This window comes from Oryctolagus cuniculus, chromosome 14 (assembly GCF_964237555.1).
Source record: "Oryctolagus cuniculus chromosome 14, mOryCun1.1, whole genome shotgun sequence".
Lineage (NCBI taxonomy): Eukaryota > Metazoa > Chordata > Mammalia > Lagomorpha > Leporidae > Oryctolagus > Oryctolagus cuniculus.
The window spans coordinates 85692064-85710220 of NC_091445.1; the positions used below are offsets into that span (position 1 = coordinate 85692064).

At 43.7% G+C, this 18157-nt stretch overlaps 1 protein-coding gene across 1 annotated transcript in view; it reads left to right on the forward strand.

The window, feature by feature from the left end:
- Positions 1 to 4008: 4008 nt before the first annotated feature.
- SHISAL2B (shisa like 2B) overlaps positions 4009 to 18157 on the forward strand; it is a 29932-nt gene continuing 15783 nt past the window's right edge. The window contains exons 1-2 of the mRNA XM_051853723.2: positions 4009 to 4584; positions 10320 to 10477. Coding sequence (XP_051709683.1) covers positions 4394 to 4584; positions 10320 to 10477 — 349 coding nt within the window. The 5' untranslated portion in view covers positions 4009 to 4393. The remainder of the gene's footprint in view (positions 4585 to 10319; positions 10478 to 18157) is intronic.

The following is an 18157-nucleotide window of genomic DNA, read 5'->3' on the forward strand; positions in this document are numbered from 1 at the left end:
GATTATTAGGGTAGACCCCAATCCAGCATAATTGGTGTTTTTATAAGAAGGGGAAACTCAGACACACCCAGGTACAGTGAGAAGATGATATGGAGAAAACAGTCATCTTCAGGCCAAGGAGACAGGCCTGGAACAGATCCCTCCCTCACAGCCCTAAGGAGTCACCAATCCTGCCAACGTCTTGATCTGACTTGCAGCCCCAGAACTGCCAGACCAATCTGTTTAAGCCACCTGGTCTATGGTACTTTATTACAGTGGTCTTAGCAAGCACATTCATTATATATAATGCCTTTATTATAAAGAAGAAATAAGTTGGAGTGTAATTTACAATAAAATATGTATTTCCATAAGTAGATGTTCAAATACAACTACACCAAAAGATATAATGCTTACACCAATACTGTGCATGCAACAGCTATCCATCATTACAGAATGACAATAGGAATGGCAGCTGTGTGTGAGATTGGCAACATAAACACAAAACCTCGAGTAACATCACCATGGGCGCAAGATTTCCTGAAAGAGTGAACAACTCTTGGTAAAGTTCCAAAGAAAACAAAGAGCAATCTTCCTTCAATTTACATGGTAGCTGCATTCCTGGAAAATTCAATAAATATGTTGTGTTTATTTGAGACACGGGGACAGGTTCTAAGTACCGATCATTATAATGTTACAAACAGTTCTTCAAATTTCCTGTACACGTCTCAGGATGTTGGGACGTCTAGCATCCCTGGCCCATATCCCCTCAATACCTTATTATCGTGACAACTGAAGATACTTCTTTATTTGCAAAATATTTGCTAAGCAGGAATATCAACTTTGTGCAGGATTGCTGAGATACAAGAGGAGAAAGAAAAAGCTGCAGTCTGGGGCTATCTTTTGATGTTGTAGGAGCCCCACCCACTCCCTGTGAGAACATCCTACCTGGATGCAGGCAGCTTGAACCATAGGCAGGCAGGGTCAGGTAAGCCATATGAGTTTTATGAACTGATTGAAAACCACAGCCTTGGCACTGCTGTAAAAGCTTCCCATGTTAAAAGGCTCCTTTGGGGATGGCGCTGTGATGTAGCCGGTGAAGCCACCTGTAGTGCCAGCATCCCATATGGGCGCCAGTTCGAGTCCTGGCTGCTCCACTTCTGATCGGGCTCTCTGCTATGGCCTGGGAAAGCAGTGGAAGATGGCCCAAGTCCTTGGGCCCCTGCACCTTCTTGGGGGGGTCTGGAAGAAGCTCCTGGTTTCAGATCAGCCCAGCTCCAGCCATTGCAGCCATTGGGGAGTGAACCGCCAGTTGGAGGCCCCCCACCCCACCACACCCCACCTCATCCTCTTTGTAACTCTGCCTTTCAAATAAAATAAATCTTTTTTCTTAAAAAAAAAAAAAAGGCTCCTTTGTTGGCTTGAGCTTCAGAGGCCTCAAGGTAGAGTCTGCCAGCTGTTGGCATACGTCTCCCTGTGTTTTTGGGGTGCAGAAGGACGATGTGCTGAGATGGCCGTGCCAGCCGCAGAGTCATCCTGACCAACCCCACGCTCATTTCCCTAGGAAGCCCACGGTTCCGGGACAGGCGAGCCTTCCTGGTGGGAGAGGTTCCACCAAAAGCTGTGGTTCTTCACTGAGCCCTCAAGGATGCACCCAGTAGTTTATGCTCCACTCTGCCTGCTACCCAGGCTGTTCCCACGGAATTCGCTCTCAATCCTTTCCACCTTCACCAATCACCAAATTTCTGCCTTGCCGTCTCGTGCTCCACAGAAGACTTTTGTGTATTTCATATACATATATGTGTGTATGTTGTACTGAAGAACTTCCTGCCTTTCTATGGACAAATTCCCTTTTCTCCTGTACAATAGGGGAAGAATGTCCACATGTGCTACCTAGTTCCCCTTCTTTCAAGATCACCTTCTCCGTTGATGAAAGAGCTTCAGTTTTTCCCTTTCAACTGTCTCTACCCCTGACCTGTGTTAGAACCCTTTGTTTGCAGGTAATACCATCCAGCTGGGACATACTTTAGCCAGAAAAATTTCACTTTCAGGAATTGAGGGTGTCTGATGAAACTAAAAGATAGGGCTTCCATGGGCCTCAGGAAAGGACACGGGCAAGCACCACTTCCATCCTTCTTCTCTGCTCCTCTCTGCTGCCAGTTTTTCTATCTTGCAGACCAGCTTCCCCCAGCTTCCCAATCACGTGCTAGAATTTTAATTCCGGGAGCCCCAGCTGACCTTGCTTGGGTTGGATCATCTCCTGGCCAAGTCCATGGCATGACAGGGACAAGATTTACCCTCTGACCTGAAGCACCTAAACAAACAAAATATATGAAACCATAGGTTTTGGGCATAAGTATCAGGTATACAGGGCAGTGATGTCTAAGAAAGGGAAACAGGTGGGGTGAGCCTTAAAATAACCCCAGTCCATTGGAGGCAGGACAAGGAGGGGGACCCATGTGGAGCCCAGTAGCGGTCTCTGAGTTGATAAGGCAGACTTGGGAGTCCAGGGAAGCCATGGTGGCTGTGGCCGGAGGAGGACAGAGTATCAGACATGAGAGCTGGAGAGCAGAGCAGAGAGGGTGAGGGGGTGGAGGGAGGGGCGGGAAAGGAGGAGGCCCAAAGGCAGGAGAGAGAGAGAGAGTATTTGGGGGATCATCAGAACCTTCTGCTGAGAACTGATCAGTGTGTCCCATGGGAGGTAATTACGCAAGGAAAAGAATTACACCTGAAAGGAAGAGTGTGACCAGCCCCAGAAGCTGAGCCTCACAGGCTGGGAGTCCTCTGTGAGCCACAGGCCAGAAAGGCGAGTGAGCTCTGTGATTCATAAGGCAGAGCACTGTGAGCATATGGCCCTGGTAGTCGGGAAGACCTAAGTCCTGAAGTCCTGCCTAACCAAGCTCAGCATGAACCTAAAGGATCTGAGCCATTTCCCAGGAAACTCTGCACCCCAGAACCACGCTCGGGAACGTCGTAGGAACACAACACTGCCCAGCACACAGCAGTGAAATTCATGACATCTGGCATCCAATCAAGCCCCCTGTCCTTAAGAGGACGGAGCAAAGGAGGAGGAAGGAACCATGTTCTAGGTATCTTGGAAATTCTGCAAAAGTTATAGTCTCCCCTTCCCCTCTTAGGGGATTACTGCTCCCTTCTTTTCACAAAGACCTACTGTTTGACTTATCACAAAAAACCTGCATTAACTGTCATTGAAAAAGAATTTGTAGAAGCCTGTGCTGTGGCTCAGAGGGTTAACGCCCTGGCCTGAAGCACCAGCATCCCATATGGGCACTGGTTCGAGACCCGGCTGCTCCTCTTCCCATCCAGCTCTCTGCTAAGGCCTGGGAAAGCAGTAGAAGATGGCCCAAGTCCTTGGGCCCCTGCACCCACGTGAGAGACCTGGAAGAAACTCCTGGCTCCTGGCTTTGGGTTGGTGCAGGTACAGCCAATTGGGGAGTGAACCAGTGGATGGAAGACCTCTCTCTCTGTCTCTACATCTCTCTGTAACTCTCTTTCAAATAAATAAAGTAAATCTTAAAAAAAAAAAAAGAAAGAAAGAAAGGAAGGAAGAAAGAAAGAAAGAAAGGAAGGAAGGAAGGAAGGAAGAAAGAAATTTGTGAACAAACCAAAGGAGAATACAAGAGAGGGGACGAGTCTGTGTCTGACTGAAGGGCTCTGTATTGCCTCTGCCTCTCTTTCTAGAAAATTCTCTCTTGGCCTCCATCTTTTTTGCCTTTCCTTCTCTTTCTAGGTTGTTTACCTGAACACAGAATGCAGCCACAGCAGGTTTGAAAAACACCTATGGCTACTGTTGGGAGAACTTTTTGTTTTCTAACTTTTATTTTAAAGTGGGCAGATTTTAATGCCTCACGTGTTGTCAAAGGAGGAAGGCACCAGTCCCCTCACTCGCGGTCCCATGGCCTTCCACCCCCGCCCACTTGCCCACTGCTGGGGTCAGCCGGCCCCTAAAGACTCTGCCCCGCCCCCGCGGTGTTTGCCTGGCACGCACCTGCCCTGTCTCCGGCAAACAGGACTACAACGTGGATTGCATCTGCCCAGATTACTCATCTGACCCACACCTCCCCTTTCCCTCGGGCGAAGTCTCTGGCGTGGAGTGGGGACATCTGAGGTCTCCCGGCTGTTGACAAAGTGAGGGAAAGTGGCGCGGGCAGCGGGAGAAGAGGTGGAGGAGGGCGGAGAGCGCTAGATAAAAGGACCTCTCGGTAGCGGGCGGCAGCGGCGAGAGCGCAGCGTCCGTGTGCTCCGCGAACCGGAGAGCAGGCGGGCACGAGGAGCCTGGGCGCCCAGATCGCGAGAGGCGAGCCGGGCGGAGCGGGGCGCGGGCGCTGGGGGTGCGGGCCCGCGCGGTCCGAGGGCAGATCGCGGCCTGGCGAGCCCCTGCCAGCATCCGCGCGCGATGAGCGAGGCCAGCCGCCTGTGCTCCGGCTACTACAGCCTCAACCACAGCTTCGTGGAGCCCTTCCAGTGCCCCCGGCACGGCGAGGGCGCCGCGCTGCTCTACTGCTGTGGCTTCGCCGACCTCAAGTACTGCTGCAGCGAGCCGGGCAGCTACTTCCCCTACAAGCACAGCTACATGTGGAGCCTCAGGTGGGCAGGGCGGGAGCCCGCGCGGGCGGCGGCCGGCCGGGACCAGGTGTGCGGAGGCAAAGGAGCCGGGCCACGCCGAGGGCGGGCAGAGCTCCCGAGTCCCCGCGGCTCTCCTTGGTCGGGTCCCTCCTGCAGAATGCGAACCCTCCCCGGGTGGGTGGGTGAGGCTCCAGGGAGAGCAACCTCGCCCGGTTCGGAACTCCTCCCGGGAGCAGGAGCTGAGGACCAGGCGTGCGCTGCCGGAGGGAGAGCGGGTTCCGCTCTGGGCGCACCGGCGTCCGCCTGGGCTGGCCCCGCTCGCTCCCCTCCTGTCTGCGCCCTTGACCCGCCCTGGACCAATACCGGGCAGGCGGCTCTGGGGCAGAGAGAAGAGCAGGTTAGTTAAAGCGCGGGTTTTAATATCTTTTTGGGGGTTTCTTTGATCGTTTGCTGCAAATGAATAGAATAGAAAGGAGGCTCCTTTGGGACTCATTTTAAGGCAGTCTCCAAAGACAAAGAGCATTTTAACACTCTTTGTGGGTGTTAAGGAATAGGCTGTATTCTGTAAAATAGCCAAATGGGAGGGCGGGGGGGGGGGTGCGCGCGCGCGTGAGCAAGCGTTTGTGTATGCGCGTGCACGAGCCACTGGGCTGTGTAACTGGCCCTCTCCGCTGATCTGACCCCGACCCCAGGGGCAGAGTTTTTAGTGGGCACAATAGCACACTCTTAGAAACTCTTCCTGACATCCCTTTTCTCCACACCTGAGCCATTTGTCCACGGCTCGAAAGTGAAGACTTTTCTTGCTGCTTTTTCCTACGATGGGAATTTTATTTATTCCAATTAGTATTACACAGTCATCTTCATCATGCTGTGCTTTACTCTTCTTTGGCTCCAAAGGACCGCAAACTTTGAACTTGATACTATCATACTGCCTGGAAAAGAAATGGGGTCCCAAGACGGCAGGAAAAACGTTCACTCTTAGATGTTAGGTAGTTGTCTTACAAACTGATTAACTCAGGTCTGGACAAGAGAGGGGAAGGATTCTGCTAGTAGGAGGTAGAGTCTTATTTCTATAAATAATTTCTCTATATCTCTCTCCTAAAATGTGTCACACACGCAAATGAGTACATGTTATTTCTTAAAGCAATAAAAGAAAAAGGAATTTACTGCAAGTGTCAAAAACAAAAATTCTCCAAAGGATTATTTACCTTCCAGTGAGTTCAATTCGGAGGTGTGGTGGACTAGGGCAAGTGTGAGAAGAAATGCCACCAGATCCTTAGTAGACTATTTGGGAGAGAAATCGGTGTTGGTTGCACTGACATATTACTTGGCTTTCTGGTAGAAAAACAACAACATGGTAATCTATCTTGTTAGAGTCTTTGGAGGTGTTAATGATGGCAAAAGCATCTCCAACAGTGACTGACAACTCTTAAATCAAACCCAATTGGAAAACGTGCCTGAGATTCTCAGATCCCCAAATAGTTCCAAGTGACAAGCAGCAGAGAATTTAAAACCTTCCTAAGATTTGTAAGGGCAGAAAGGAGTGAACAGTTTGCTGGGGGGTTCCTTTGGCACTGACAAAATGGATAATGCAGGCCGGCGCTGCGCCTCACTAGGCTAATCCTCCGCCTAGCGGCGCCGGCACACCGGGTTCTAGTCCCGGTTGGGGCGCCGGATTCTGTCCCGGTTGCCCCTCTTCCAGGCCAGCTCTCTGCTGTGGCCAGGGAGTGCAGTGGAGGATGGCCCAAGTGCTTGGGCCCTGCACCCCATGGGAGACCAGGAGAAGCACCTGGCTCCTGGCTTCGGATCAGCGTGGAGCCCCAGCCGCGGAGGCCATTGGAGGGTGAACCAACGGCAAAGGAAGACCTTTCTCTCTGTCTCTCTCTCTCACTGTCCACTCTGCCTGTCAAAAAAAAAAAAAAAAATGGATAATGCAGCTCATTCCTGGCAAATAGAAAAGCACTGTACCTGGTAGTGCCATGTGGCAAGGTTAAAACTGGGGCTCGGGTGAGTTACTGAGCTCTGAGAACACCATGGGGAAGTAAATTTAGTACAGCTTTGCTCTTCCCCTCCTCCCACCCTTTGCTCTTCACTCCTAATTTAAAGTAGTCTAACTGTGAAAAAATATTCCAGAAGTCACTAACTCTTTTACTGAAATTCCACTGCTACTGGAGAGACACCCAGTCACCGACTACCACCAGATTAAGTGAAGTTTCTAAGAGGAAGAATGGCTGCATTAATGTGATGGCAGCTTCCGATTCTCTTGAGACCTGAAGAGTACCTGCCATATGGTGCATAGTTCTTCCTGTCCTGTGTTTGGCCCTCTCCCATCTTTTCTCCTCCTATACCTCTCTAAATTCTTAGGATTTCCTTTGGAAACCTTCTTCAGGATCTAGGAAAATAGTGTCTGTTGGAAAAGATGATATGTGAGTGGATATCCAGTAAGTATTTGTTGAAATGAGAACTTTAGGAAATTCTAGAGCTCCATTTCTACTCAGAGTATATTATACTTGAGGTTTTGCATTCATAAAGCAATGTTTCCATGGAGTAGAATGGTGAAATTGAAACAGATTGTCAAGATTTCTTAATTTGTACATTGAAAACCCACAATACATGTGAGGGTATTTCAAAAAGTTTATAGAAAGATGGAATTAAAAGGTAAGTTTATTCTGGTGCAAAAAGTTTTGAAAGTCATACTTTTTTTTTTAGAATATGCATTCTCCATTAAAATCTCTCACATGATTGATTTAATTAAATCAACAATTTCAAATTGAGTAAATTTCCTTTTTTTGCTTTGAAAAATTTTTAATAATCAGGTTCTTATTTCAGGAGCCTTTGCAGATGTCTAGCCTCCTGGGAACCTGCTCACCAAATAATACCAAATGGATTAGATTCCCAGGGGTTTGTGTGCAGTGAAATGATCCAAACCCTCTCCGATGCGATCTATAAAGGTCAGCTTTGGTACAAACAAGTATAAACGAGGAGCTGCTAAACATAAGGAGTCTGTCCCCTTAGAAGACAGTGCACTAAATGAGGGAAAAACCTCATGTTTACATATGAGAGCACTTCATAAAGTTTATGGAACAGTGAAATTAAAAGTTTATTTTGGTCCAAAAATATTGAAACACATGCATAGTTTATTCATAATGTGCAATTTCCAAAATGCCTCACCTATAACTCTACACAGACTCTAATCATAAAACAGCCCAGTTTTCATCCATGTATAGGGTGGGCTGACATCTGTAGACCAAGCACATGCATCTCTGGCAGTCCAATCCCACGTGTGTGGCTCGGGAAGGAATCTCTCATTTGGGTGTGATTTCTCTCCTCAAATCAATGATTAGCAGGGTGAGCTCAGCAGCCCTTCACTTTCAATTCTGTTCTTTCTCTAAAAGCAGGGGTCCTTCTAGCACCCCTGGCCAAATTCTCCCTTTCCTCCTCTCTGTTATGGGTCAGATCTGCCAGGGCCCCTGCTCCCAGAAAAGAACAGAAGCTGAAAGGCAAACCAGAAAGAAAATGAAGGAGAAGATTATTGCTTTTTAATGATGCAAAGTTCCAAATTACTACAGGTGGATCAGTCAGCAGCCAATTAATATTTACTTGTATTTATTCAACATTTTCTACAAGCTAACTGCTTAAATACCTTAATACCTGTCTTAAACATTACAGGAAAATCAACAGAAATATCTGCTCTTGAGCAGATTAAAACCTGATAATTGATATTCACACACATAGACACACACACACACAGAGTTCAAGAAGTGCATATATTTGCATATTAGTCTTTTAAGATTTGCTTCCCTCCCCCCCCCCCAGAGCCTTTTCCCATTGAATAGTGCTAAGTCCACAGCCTTATCTAATGCATATTCCTTTTCAAGCACTTAGCCTTATAGGTAACTGCAGCAGAAAATTTATTATAAATTCAGTGCAGAGCAAATACAGTCTATGCATCTTATTTTTAGATAAAAGTACAATGGTTTTTTTTTTCTGTTAATGCCAGAAGTCATTGCCCTTTAGAAGTATAATGCCCGTCTATAAAGGAAAAACTCAGACTGAACATGAACTTCATAATCAGCTTCATAAATTCTGTTGCTTTATCTCAAATCTTCTCTTTTATAATGCCTTGTTGTGGTTTTGTATGTCAGTGAATGGTATCCTGGGGTGAGCATTTGATTCAGTGTTTAAGAAGCCATTTGGGATGCCTACATCCCATATTGGGATGTCTGCATCCACTTTCTATGCAACTTCCTGCTAATACACCCTGGGTCAAGTATGTGGATCTCCACAACTGTGGGAGACTTGGATTGGGTTCCAGGCACCTGCCTTCAACTTGGCTAACCCTGGCTATTGTGGGCGCTTGGAGAGTGAATCTACGGATGGCAGATTCTCTTCTTCTGTCTCTGCCTTTCAAGTAAAGTGAAAATATTTTTTAAAGATTTATTTATTTGAAAATCAGAGTTACAGAGAGGAAGGAAGGAGGGAAGGAGGTGAGAGGAGAGAGAGAGGTACCTTCTATCCACTGGTTCACTCCCCGAGTGGCCACAATGGCCAGGGCAGAGCCAGGCCAAAGCGAGGAGCCAGGAGCTTTTTCTGGCTTTCCCATGTGGATGGCAGGGGCACAAGCACAAACAGAATTGGAGGAAGTATTTGCAAACTATGTATCTGGTAAGTGATTCATATCCAGAATATATATGGAACTCAAGAAACTCAACAACAACAAAAAGTCCAGTTAAGAAATGGGCAGAGGATATAAACAGACATTTTGCAAAGGATGAAATACACATTGCCAATAGACACATGAAAAGATGCTCAGGATCACTAGCCATGAGGGAAATGCAAATAGAACCCACAAAAAAGTATCACCTCACTACAGACAGAATTGCTATCATCCAAAAATCAAAACAAATGCTGATGAGGTTGTGGAGGAGAAGGTACCCTAATACAACGTAGATGGGAATGCAAACTGGTACAACCATCATGGAAAACAGTATGTAGATTCCTCAGAAAACTAAGAATAGATCTACCACATAAGCCAACTATCCCACTCCTGGGACTATATCTAAAGAAAATAAAACCAGCATATGAAAGAGATACTTGCTCTCCCACGTTTTTAGCAGCTTAATTCGCAAAAGCAAAGATATGGAATCAACCTAGATGTCCGTCAACTGATGATTGGATACAGAAAATGCAGTATATATCCATGATGGAATACTCAGTCATAGAAAAGAATTAAATCCTGACACTTGTAACAAAATGGATGCAATTGGAGATCATTATGCCAAGTGAAATAAACCAGACACAGAAAAACAAATATTACTTATTTTATTTGTTCAATCTAGAGTATAAAAATTGTGTAGATGTCGTATCATTTTATATTTAGTTGTATTGTTTCACTGAAGTATACCATGGAAATGACATTATAGTCTTCTTTCCTCATGTTAAAGGATAAAAAAAGAAATGGAGAGGGGTAGTAGTGAGGACTCTTGGCAGTTAACAGTGATGTTTTGTTCTTAATTTGGGTTATAAGTGTGAGCAGAGGAACAAAAATTCATTTACCTGTACACTTATGTGCATTTCTTGGTATGTATGCCATATTTCAATAAAATGTTTAAATTTTAAAAAATGAAAAAGGAGACCTGTAGATTTTAACCATTTACTTCTCAAATATAATTTGTAAGTGATTGAGTACAAGAATTAACAACATTTAAACCCTTTCTTTAGTTTGTGTGACATGATTTTTTTTCCATTATCCTCAGCGTTGGTGCTCTGATTGGACTGGGAATTGCTGCCCTTGTTTTACTTGCCTTTGTCATCAGTGTCTGCGTCCTTTGCTATTTATTTCTATACACGAAGCCTCAGACATTAGACACTGGCCTTAAACTTCAACACCTGGAGGCTCCTTTCACCAGAGAAGGTAATCAGTATTCATTTTTGGTAAGCAATTACCTGGGCTCTGCCCAAAAGAATAACTGGTACCTGAATAGCAAATCATGCTGTTAACAATAAATGCTTTTTAAAATTTCAGTTTATTGTGTGTCTTTGTAAAAATTCACATTGAATTAGGCCTTTATGATAAAATACCTTAGGGGAACTATGCTCAAGGAAAAAGAACAGCAAGCTGTAAATGTTCTCATGAAAATAAAAGCATTGGTCCAATAAATTCCCTTTAATGTTTTCATGTTTCAGTTATCAAGGCATATCCTTTTCAAATTTTTAAGTTTGCTTTTAGATGGGGCCAAATAAGTCAAATGAATAGAGGAACAAAGTATCTGATCATTGATTCTCATTGTTGCACTGCTCTAGATTGGTTCATCAGTGGCCAGTTAAAATTTTTTTCTGTGTGCCTAGTGTGTATAGAATTTGGAGGAAGCATATAAGATAATTCATAAGCATATAAAAGAGATAGAAAAACAAATAGAATGCAGTCTTTGCCCTCTGTTGAATAGATTATAAACCAATTAAAATATAGGGGTGTGTGTATACATGTAGTGCAACTATAGACTAGAAAGAAATTTTTATATTTAGTTTATGGAACTGAGTCTAATTCTTTCAGTTATAAAGAGCTGTACAATGCTGTCATAATTATGAAACAGATGTTAAAATATTGTGAATATCAATTTTATTTTGACATACATATAGTTAGAATATATTATAGAATATTAAAGTATTGCCAAACATTTATGAAAATGAAATTAAAAGATAAGTTTATTTTTATGCAAAAAAATTCAAAATCTATGCAGACCAGGGGTCTTAAAAAAGATCATGGAAAATGTATGCTATGAAAATCCTATGCATGTATTTCAAAAATTTTTTGTATCAAAATAAACTTTTGGCCGGCGCCACAGCTCACTAGGCTAATCCTTTGCCTGTGGCACCGGCACCCCGGGTTCTTCCCAGTTGGGGCGCTATTTCTGTCCCGGTTGCCCCTCTTCCAGTCCAGCTTTATGCTGTGGCCCAGGAAGGCAGTGAAGGATGGCCCAAGTGCTTGGGCCCTGCACACTCATGGGAGACCAGGAGGAAGCACCTGACTCCTGGCTTAAGATCGGCACAGCACACCGGCCGTAGTGGACATTTGGGGGGTGAACCAACGGAAGGAAGACCTTTCTACAAAATAAATAAATAAATAAATAAATAAACTTTTAATTTATTTTCACAAACTTTTTCAAGTACCATCATGTGTGTGTGTAAGAGATGCCTATATAATGTTTATATATACAGTTTTGTAGAATACAGAATTTATGTATATAGATTTTAAATGTATTTGTACATATCTGGGGTGACACATAAGTGCTCATTTGCTTTCATTTAAAAAACAGTTAAGACACCAGTTAAGATGCCCAGCTTCAACGCTGGAGCACTTGGATTCCATACGTAGCTCTGACTCCAGACTGCAGCTTCCTGCCAACGCCGATCCTCAGAGTCATCAGTGAGGGCTCGACTAATTGAGCCCCTGCCATCCATGTGGCAACCTGGATTGATTTCCTCGGCAGTTGTATCTGGCATTTAGGAAATCAATCAGCAGATGAGGGTGCACATGGATATCTCTGTCTCTCTCACTCTCACCTTCTCAAATAAATAAGTTTAAAAAATGTAGGGACTGGCATTGTAGTGCAGCAAGCTAAACTGCTACCTACAAGGCTGCTGGAATCCCATTTGAGTCCCACCTACTCCACTTCCAATCCAGCTCCTTGCTAATGCTCCTGGGAACACAGCAGAAGATGGCCCAAGTGCATGGGTCTCTAAGACCCATGTGCAGACTTCCAGGTTCCTGACTTCTGCCTGGCCCAGCCCTGGCCATTGCAGTCATTTGGGGGAGTGAATCTGTGAATGGAAGATTCTCTCTCTCTCTCTTTTCCTTGCTTTCTCTCTTTCATTCTGTCTTTCAAATTAAAAAATAAATTAAATGAAATTCTTTATTTTAAAGTAATCATGGAACATTCTTGTCCAATAATCTATTCTAGCTGAATTCTTTTTTTTTTTTTTTTTTTTTTTTTTTTTTTTTTTTTTTGACAGGCAGAGTTAGACAGTGAAAGAGAGAGACAGAGAGAAAGGTCTTCTTTCTGTTGGTTCACCCCCCAAATGGCCGCCACAGCCGGCGCACTGTGCCATTCCGAAGCCAGGAGCCAGATGCTTCTCCTGGTCTCCCATGTGGGTGCAGGGCCCAGGCACTTGGGCCATCCCCCACTGCCTTCCCGGGCCACAGCAGAGAGCTGGACTGGAAGAGGAGCAACCAGGACAGAACCGGTGCCCCAACCGGGACTAGAACCCAGAGTGCGGTGCCGCAGGCAGAGGATTAGCCTAGTGAGCCGCGGCACTGGCCAATTTTAGCTGAATTCTGAAAGTTAACTATGCTTATATAAAGTACCTGTTCTGTGATGCAGTCAACTGTAGCAATACCATGTGACTGTATTAGGTCTAGTTTCCTTCCCTGTGGAGCAGACCTCTCTCAGAAGGTGTCCTGTGTCACAGGGTAAGGAGCCAAATCTCTTGGGAGCTTCCTTCCTGAAGCACTGCTTGGCTGAGTTGATGGATTGTTAGCTGAATTCAGTCCAAATGACTTACACTGGGTTTCTTCATGAGCAAAGTGTGGATTAGTGATTTCAACTAATCAGATCATATGATCAATTTTTGTTTCAATTGCTTAGATCATTTAAAGTCACAGTCCTTAGATTTTACTGTGCCTGAGAATCACTTAGGGAGCATGAGAAAACACAGATTTCAGGCAGGTAGCATCTCTTCCTGCTTCTGCCCTTGATCCCTTAGTTTCTACTGTCCGCAGAGCAGCCAGAGTGACACTTAAAACCTAAGTCAAGTCATGTCACTCCTCTGCTCAAAACCCTAATCTCTCCCCGTCTCTCAAGGGATAAAGGTTTTCCCATGTTCCACAAGGCCTTCTGTAGTCCACTGTCTCTATTTTTATGTCTCTCATCTCCTTGTGCCTAACTTTTGGTACCTTGAATTTCTTGACTCAGGCTCTTTGCACATGCTGTCAACACTGTCTGGGATGCTCTTCAGAAACCTGCATGACTTACATCTTGAATTTCCTTAAATCTTTACTCAAAAGTCACCTTCCCAATAGTTCTTTCCTGGTCACCTTATCTGCATTTTAACCCTCACACCACCCCCCTTTCAATACTTCAAATCCTTCTCCTGCTTCATTTTCCCCCTAACCACTTACCATTTAACATGCTATACATTTTACTTATCTATGTTTAACTCTTCTCTATTCCAACTAAAAGCTAGGTTCCAGGAAAGTAGGAATTTTTGTCTTGTTTGTTCACAACCCTAGCCCCAGGGCCTAGAACACTTAACAAATATTCCTTGAATGAAATGAATAGACTAGCACTGGGTATCTGTTGTTTGTGATCAAAGGGGCACATTTTGAGAAATGTGGACAAAGTATACATCTCAGCATTACAGTCATCAAACATGTATTGAGTACTTCCTCTATACAATGCACTGTGCTAAATGACAATTGGCTATTTTTCCCAAGGACTATTCCACAATTTTATGGCACGTTGGCTCTGAGAGCCTGGCAGCTGAATTACTTGGCTTGTTGATTTGAGTCTTGTAGTCTTATTGCTTTTTAGCTAAGGAGAGCCACTAATATATTTCTTGTAAAGTTAGATGACACTTCTCTCTTGCAATGAAATAGTCTCTCTCTGTCCTTCTCAAAACAGTCAGTAAATTAATTCAATATACCTTTCCTGAGTGCTTGCTGTGGGGAAGGCAGAATTTTATATGATTAGTGCCTTCCTTCTGCTTTCAAATGTGGCGATTTTTAGCCCTTCAGTTGATTTTAACCAAATCAGACATTGGAAGATAGCCCAAAACAAAACAGGTAATCCAGATATCACTGGAATAGGAAGAGAAAGTGGTTGATATTTGAAAGCACCCCTTAGCAGTGACAATTAAACACTGCTGTACCTTTTGTTTAAAAAGCCCGCTCTATCACAGTGATTCTCCCACCTGACTATAGAAGCCAGTGTTGCAGGTATTGAGAAAACAAGTCTGGGTTTTTATTGCAGCTGAGGAATGTCTTAAAGGCTAGAATAAGCAAATGTTTGCATAATAAATCATGCAGGTAAATATTATGTCAGAAGAAAATTGGTCTCACCAGTTATGGCTCTTTTCTTTCAAGACTATGTATTCTTAAGCGTAAACCTGCTATTACTGTGGACTAATTTTTATAATTGAGACAGTTTTCATTATAGGCAATTTGAATGGCATAAATGGAAACATGTTTTTGGTGCACATACTCAAACTTGAGGCACTAGACTTTTTTTTTCTAAAAACAGCAATAATTTAAGTCTAAAATAGTCAAATAAAGATTATTTCGCTAAGATTTTTTCTTAGTGTATCTCTACTCTTTTGTATTTCATTTTCTTTTTAATGTGCACAATTTAAGGCTTACACATTTTGAATTGATCTTCAAAAAGACAGGTCTCTGGTTGCAATTGTCGACTTTAACTGGACTACCTCCAGGGCTCGCTCTGTACAGGGAATGTTTGCTAAGCAACTGATGGGCTTTTAAACTGCGTCCTATAATGATTTTCTTCTTTTTGTAACTTCTGTGTTTTAGATGATGTGCATTTCAAATGCCATTTTAAAGGAACATCATGGCTTATGAATTGTCCTGTGCAGGACATTCAGTGCCTGGGCCCACACTCCTCAGGGTGAGGGCTAACGTCAAGGATGTGAAGGGATTAAGGGCTAATAGAGGAGCAATTAGAGGGTGGAAGTCTTAGGACCCTGCTTCTTGAACTTTTCCATGGGAGACTCCCTGAAGGTGTGCAAGAAAGGAATTTGTGTCTCCAGAATTCTAAGGGTGAGAGTGGACAGTCCCGTGTTATGCCTTTTGAACATTAAACTATTGGAAGTTTCCCATTTTGTTTTTAAAATGTATGAGAATTTTCAATTTGCATAAAATAATGGCTTGCTTTATTCTAATAACACCTTCTCCCTCTCATAGCTGAGTGAAAATGATGCTCCAGGAAGGTAAGGCTTATTCACCCTGTGGCTTTGTCCTTATCTGGAGCTGTAGAGGAGGCACTACGGGGAGGAGGGGCATTCTTAGAAGCAGAGTTTGCGATATAAATTAGAAGGGCAGAGATGAGTAGAGCAGATTGGCACAAATAAAATAATACAGTTGTATAGGAATAACAAATAACTACAGGCCTGTGTCTGGTGGTCTTTTCTAAAAGCAGAAAGAGGATCAATAAATTAGTAGCAACCCTGGTGGTCTGGGAGGAAAATATAAATTACATGTGCATGACTGACAAAGAAAGCAGTTTTGAAGGTCATGTAATCATTTGTCCTGCCTGTGAGCAAAATGGGACTTGGACAGGCTCTGAACGGTCTGCTGTGTTTCTTCTTAGCAGACATCCTTGTCCCCTTGGAAGGAAAACTTTGCTATCAGTTAATGTGTATGGCAGGAAAACTACAAAATATATAGAGAAACCAACAAACCAAGAAATAATGTCACTCATGATGCCACCATAGAGACAAAACAGAGGTTACCATTGTGGTGAATATTCTTTATGAATTTTTTTCTTAGCATTATAGATACATGTGTTTAATAAAATGGGGGGGAATGGGCCTTGTGCTTTTATTTTTTATTTATTTATTTGTTTATTTATTTATTGACAGGCAGAGTGGACAGTGAGAGAGAGAGATAGAGAAAGGTCTTCCTTTGCCGTTGGTTCACCCTCCAATGGCCGCTGCGGCCGGTGCGCTGCAGCCGGCGCACCGCGCTGATCCCAAGGCAGGAGCCAGGTGCTTCTCCTGGTCTCCTATGGGGTGCAGGGCCCAAGCACTTGGGCCATCCTCCACTGCACTCCCGGGCCACAGCAGAGAGCTGGCCTGGAAGAGGAGCAACCAGGACAGAATCCGGCGCCCCGACCGGGACTAGAACCCGGTGTGCCAGTGCCGCAAGGCGGAGGATTAGCCTAGTGAGCCACGGCGCCGGCCATTGTTTGTTTATTTAAAAGGACAAAAGAGAATCCTATCTGCCGGGTCACCCCCAAATGTCAGGGTTGGGTCAGTTCAAGGCCAGGAGCGGAGAACTTATTCCTGGTCTCCCATGTCAGTGGCAGGGGCCCAAGTACTTGAGTCATCACCTGCTGCCTCCCAGGGCGCACACAAGCAGAAAGCTTGAACCAGGAGCAGGGCCAGGACTCAGTCCCAGGCATTCCAATATGGAATGCAGGTGTCCCAAGTGGCATCTTAACCACCACACCAAACCCCACCCCTGCCATCATTTCCAGTGGTCCTGTTTTAGTACTTTGATGGAGTACAGTGATTTTTAAATTTGGATATAATTTCACACCTCCAGAAAAGTTGGCTAGAGAAATGTAGAGAACATTTGCATGTTTTTTCTAGATTTACTAATGGTCAGTGATTTGCCTCTTCTGCTTTATCATCGACTTTCTCTATATATACAAATGTATTTTCTGAACCATTTGAGGTTAATATGTAACCTTTTAAGCCATCAATATGTCAGTGTGTATTTGCCGAGAACAAAGATTTTTCTCTGCCATAATTACAGTACAGTTATCAAAATCAGGAAATAACCGGTTGAACATCCCTAATTTGAAAGTCTGAAGTCTGAAATTCCCCAAAATCCAAAATCTTGGAGTGCAGATGTGATGCTACTGTGAAAAATTCTACACTTGACAGCATGTGATGGGTTATAGACAAAGCACAAGTGCACTAAAATGTTGTATAAAATTGGCTTCAACTATGTGAATAATGTGCATGTGAAACATAAATGAATTTCATGTTTAGATTTGGGCCCCATACCCAAGATATTTTATTATGTATGTATGTGCACATATTCCAAACTCCAAAAGTCAGAAGTATTTCTAGTACCAAGTATTTCTGACAAGGAATCCTCAACCTGTATAACACTGGTATAGAGTAACCTAATCCAATCTGTAGATCAAATTCAAATTGTGCCAATTTCCTTGATAGCTATTTTTTCTTATCCAGGATCTAATCCAGAATCATATCTTTTGTTTGTTCATCTTATTTCCCTAGTTTTCTTTAATCCTCAGCTTTTCTTTATCTTTCAGGTTCTTGACTTCTTCTGGACATTTTTAAAATGTGAAAGCCAGATATTTTATGCAAAGTCTTTCAATTTATGTTTTCTCCTTTATCCATTTTTGAAAGAAATAACGCTGAAGATATGTCTCAGGCCATCATAGCAGGAAGCAGATAATATTGGTTCATTCCATTATTAGTGACAACAACTTGGGTTACTTGGTTAATGCTGTAGTTGCTGGGTCAATCCATTATGAAGTTACTATGTTTCCCTTTGTGATCACTAAGTAATTTGGGGAGAGGGACATTGGGACTGTAAAATATCCTGTTGGTATCCAAACTTCCCCCAACTCATCAGTAATTCTTTACCATCATGATGCCAGTTGTAACACCGTGACTTTCTGACCTCATTACTCCTTCTATGTTTATTGTTATTTCACCACCAGGAAGAGCTTTCCTTCTCCCCTACTAGTTGACCTGCCTATTTGTGAGACAAAAGACCTTGTACTGAGCAACTGATAAAGTACAAATTCATTTCTATAGCTCTGGGCAC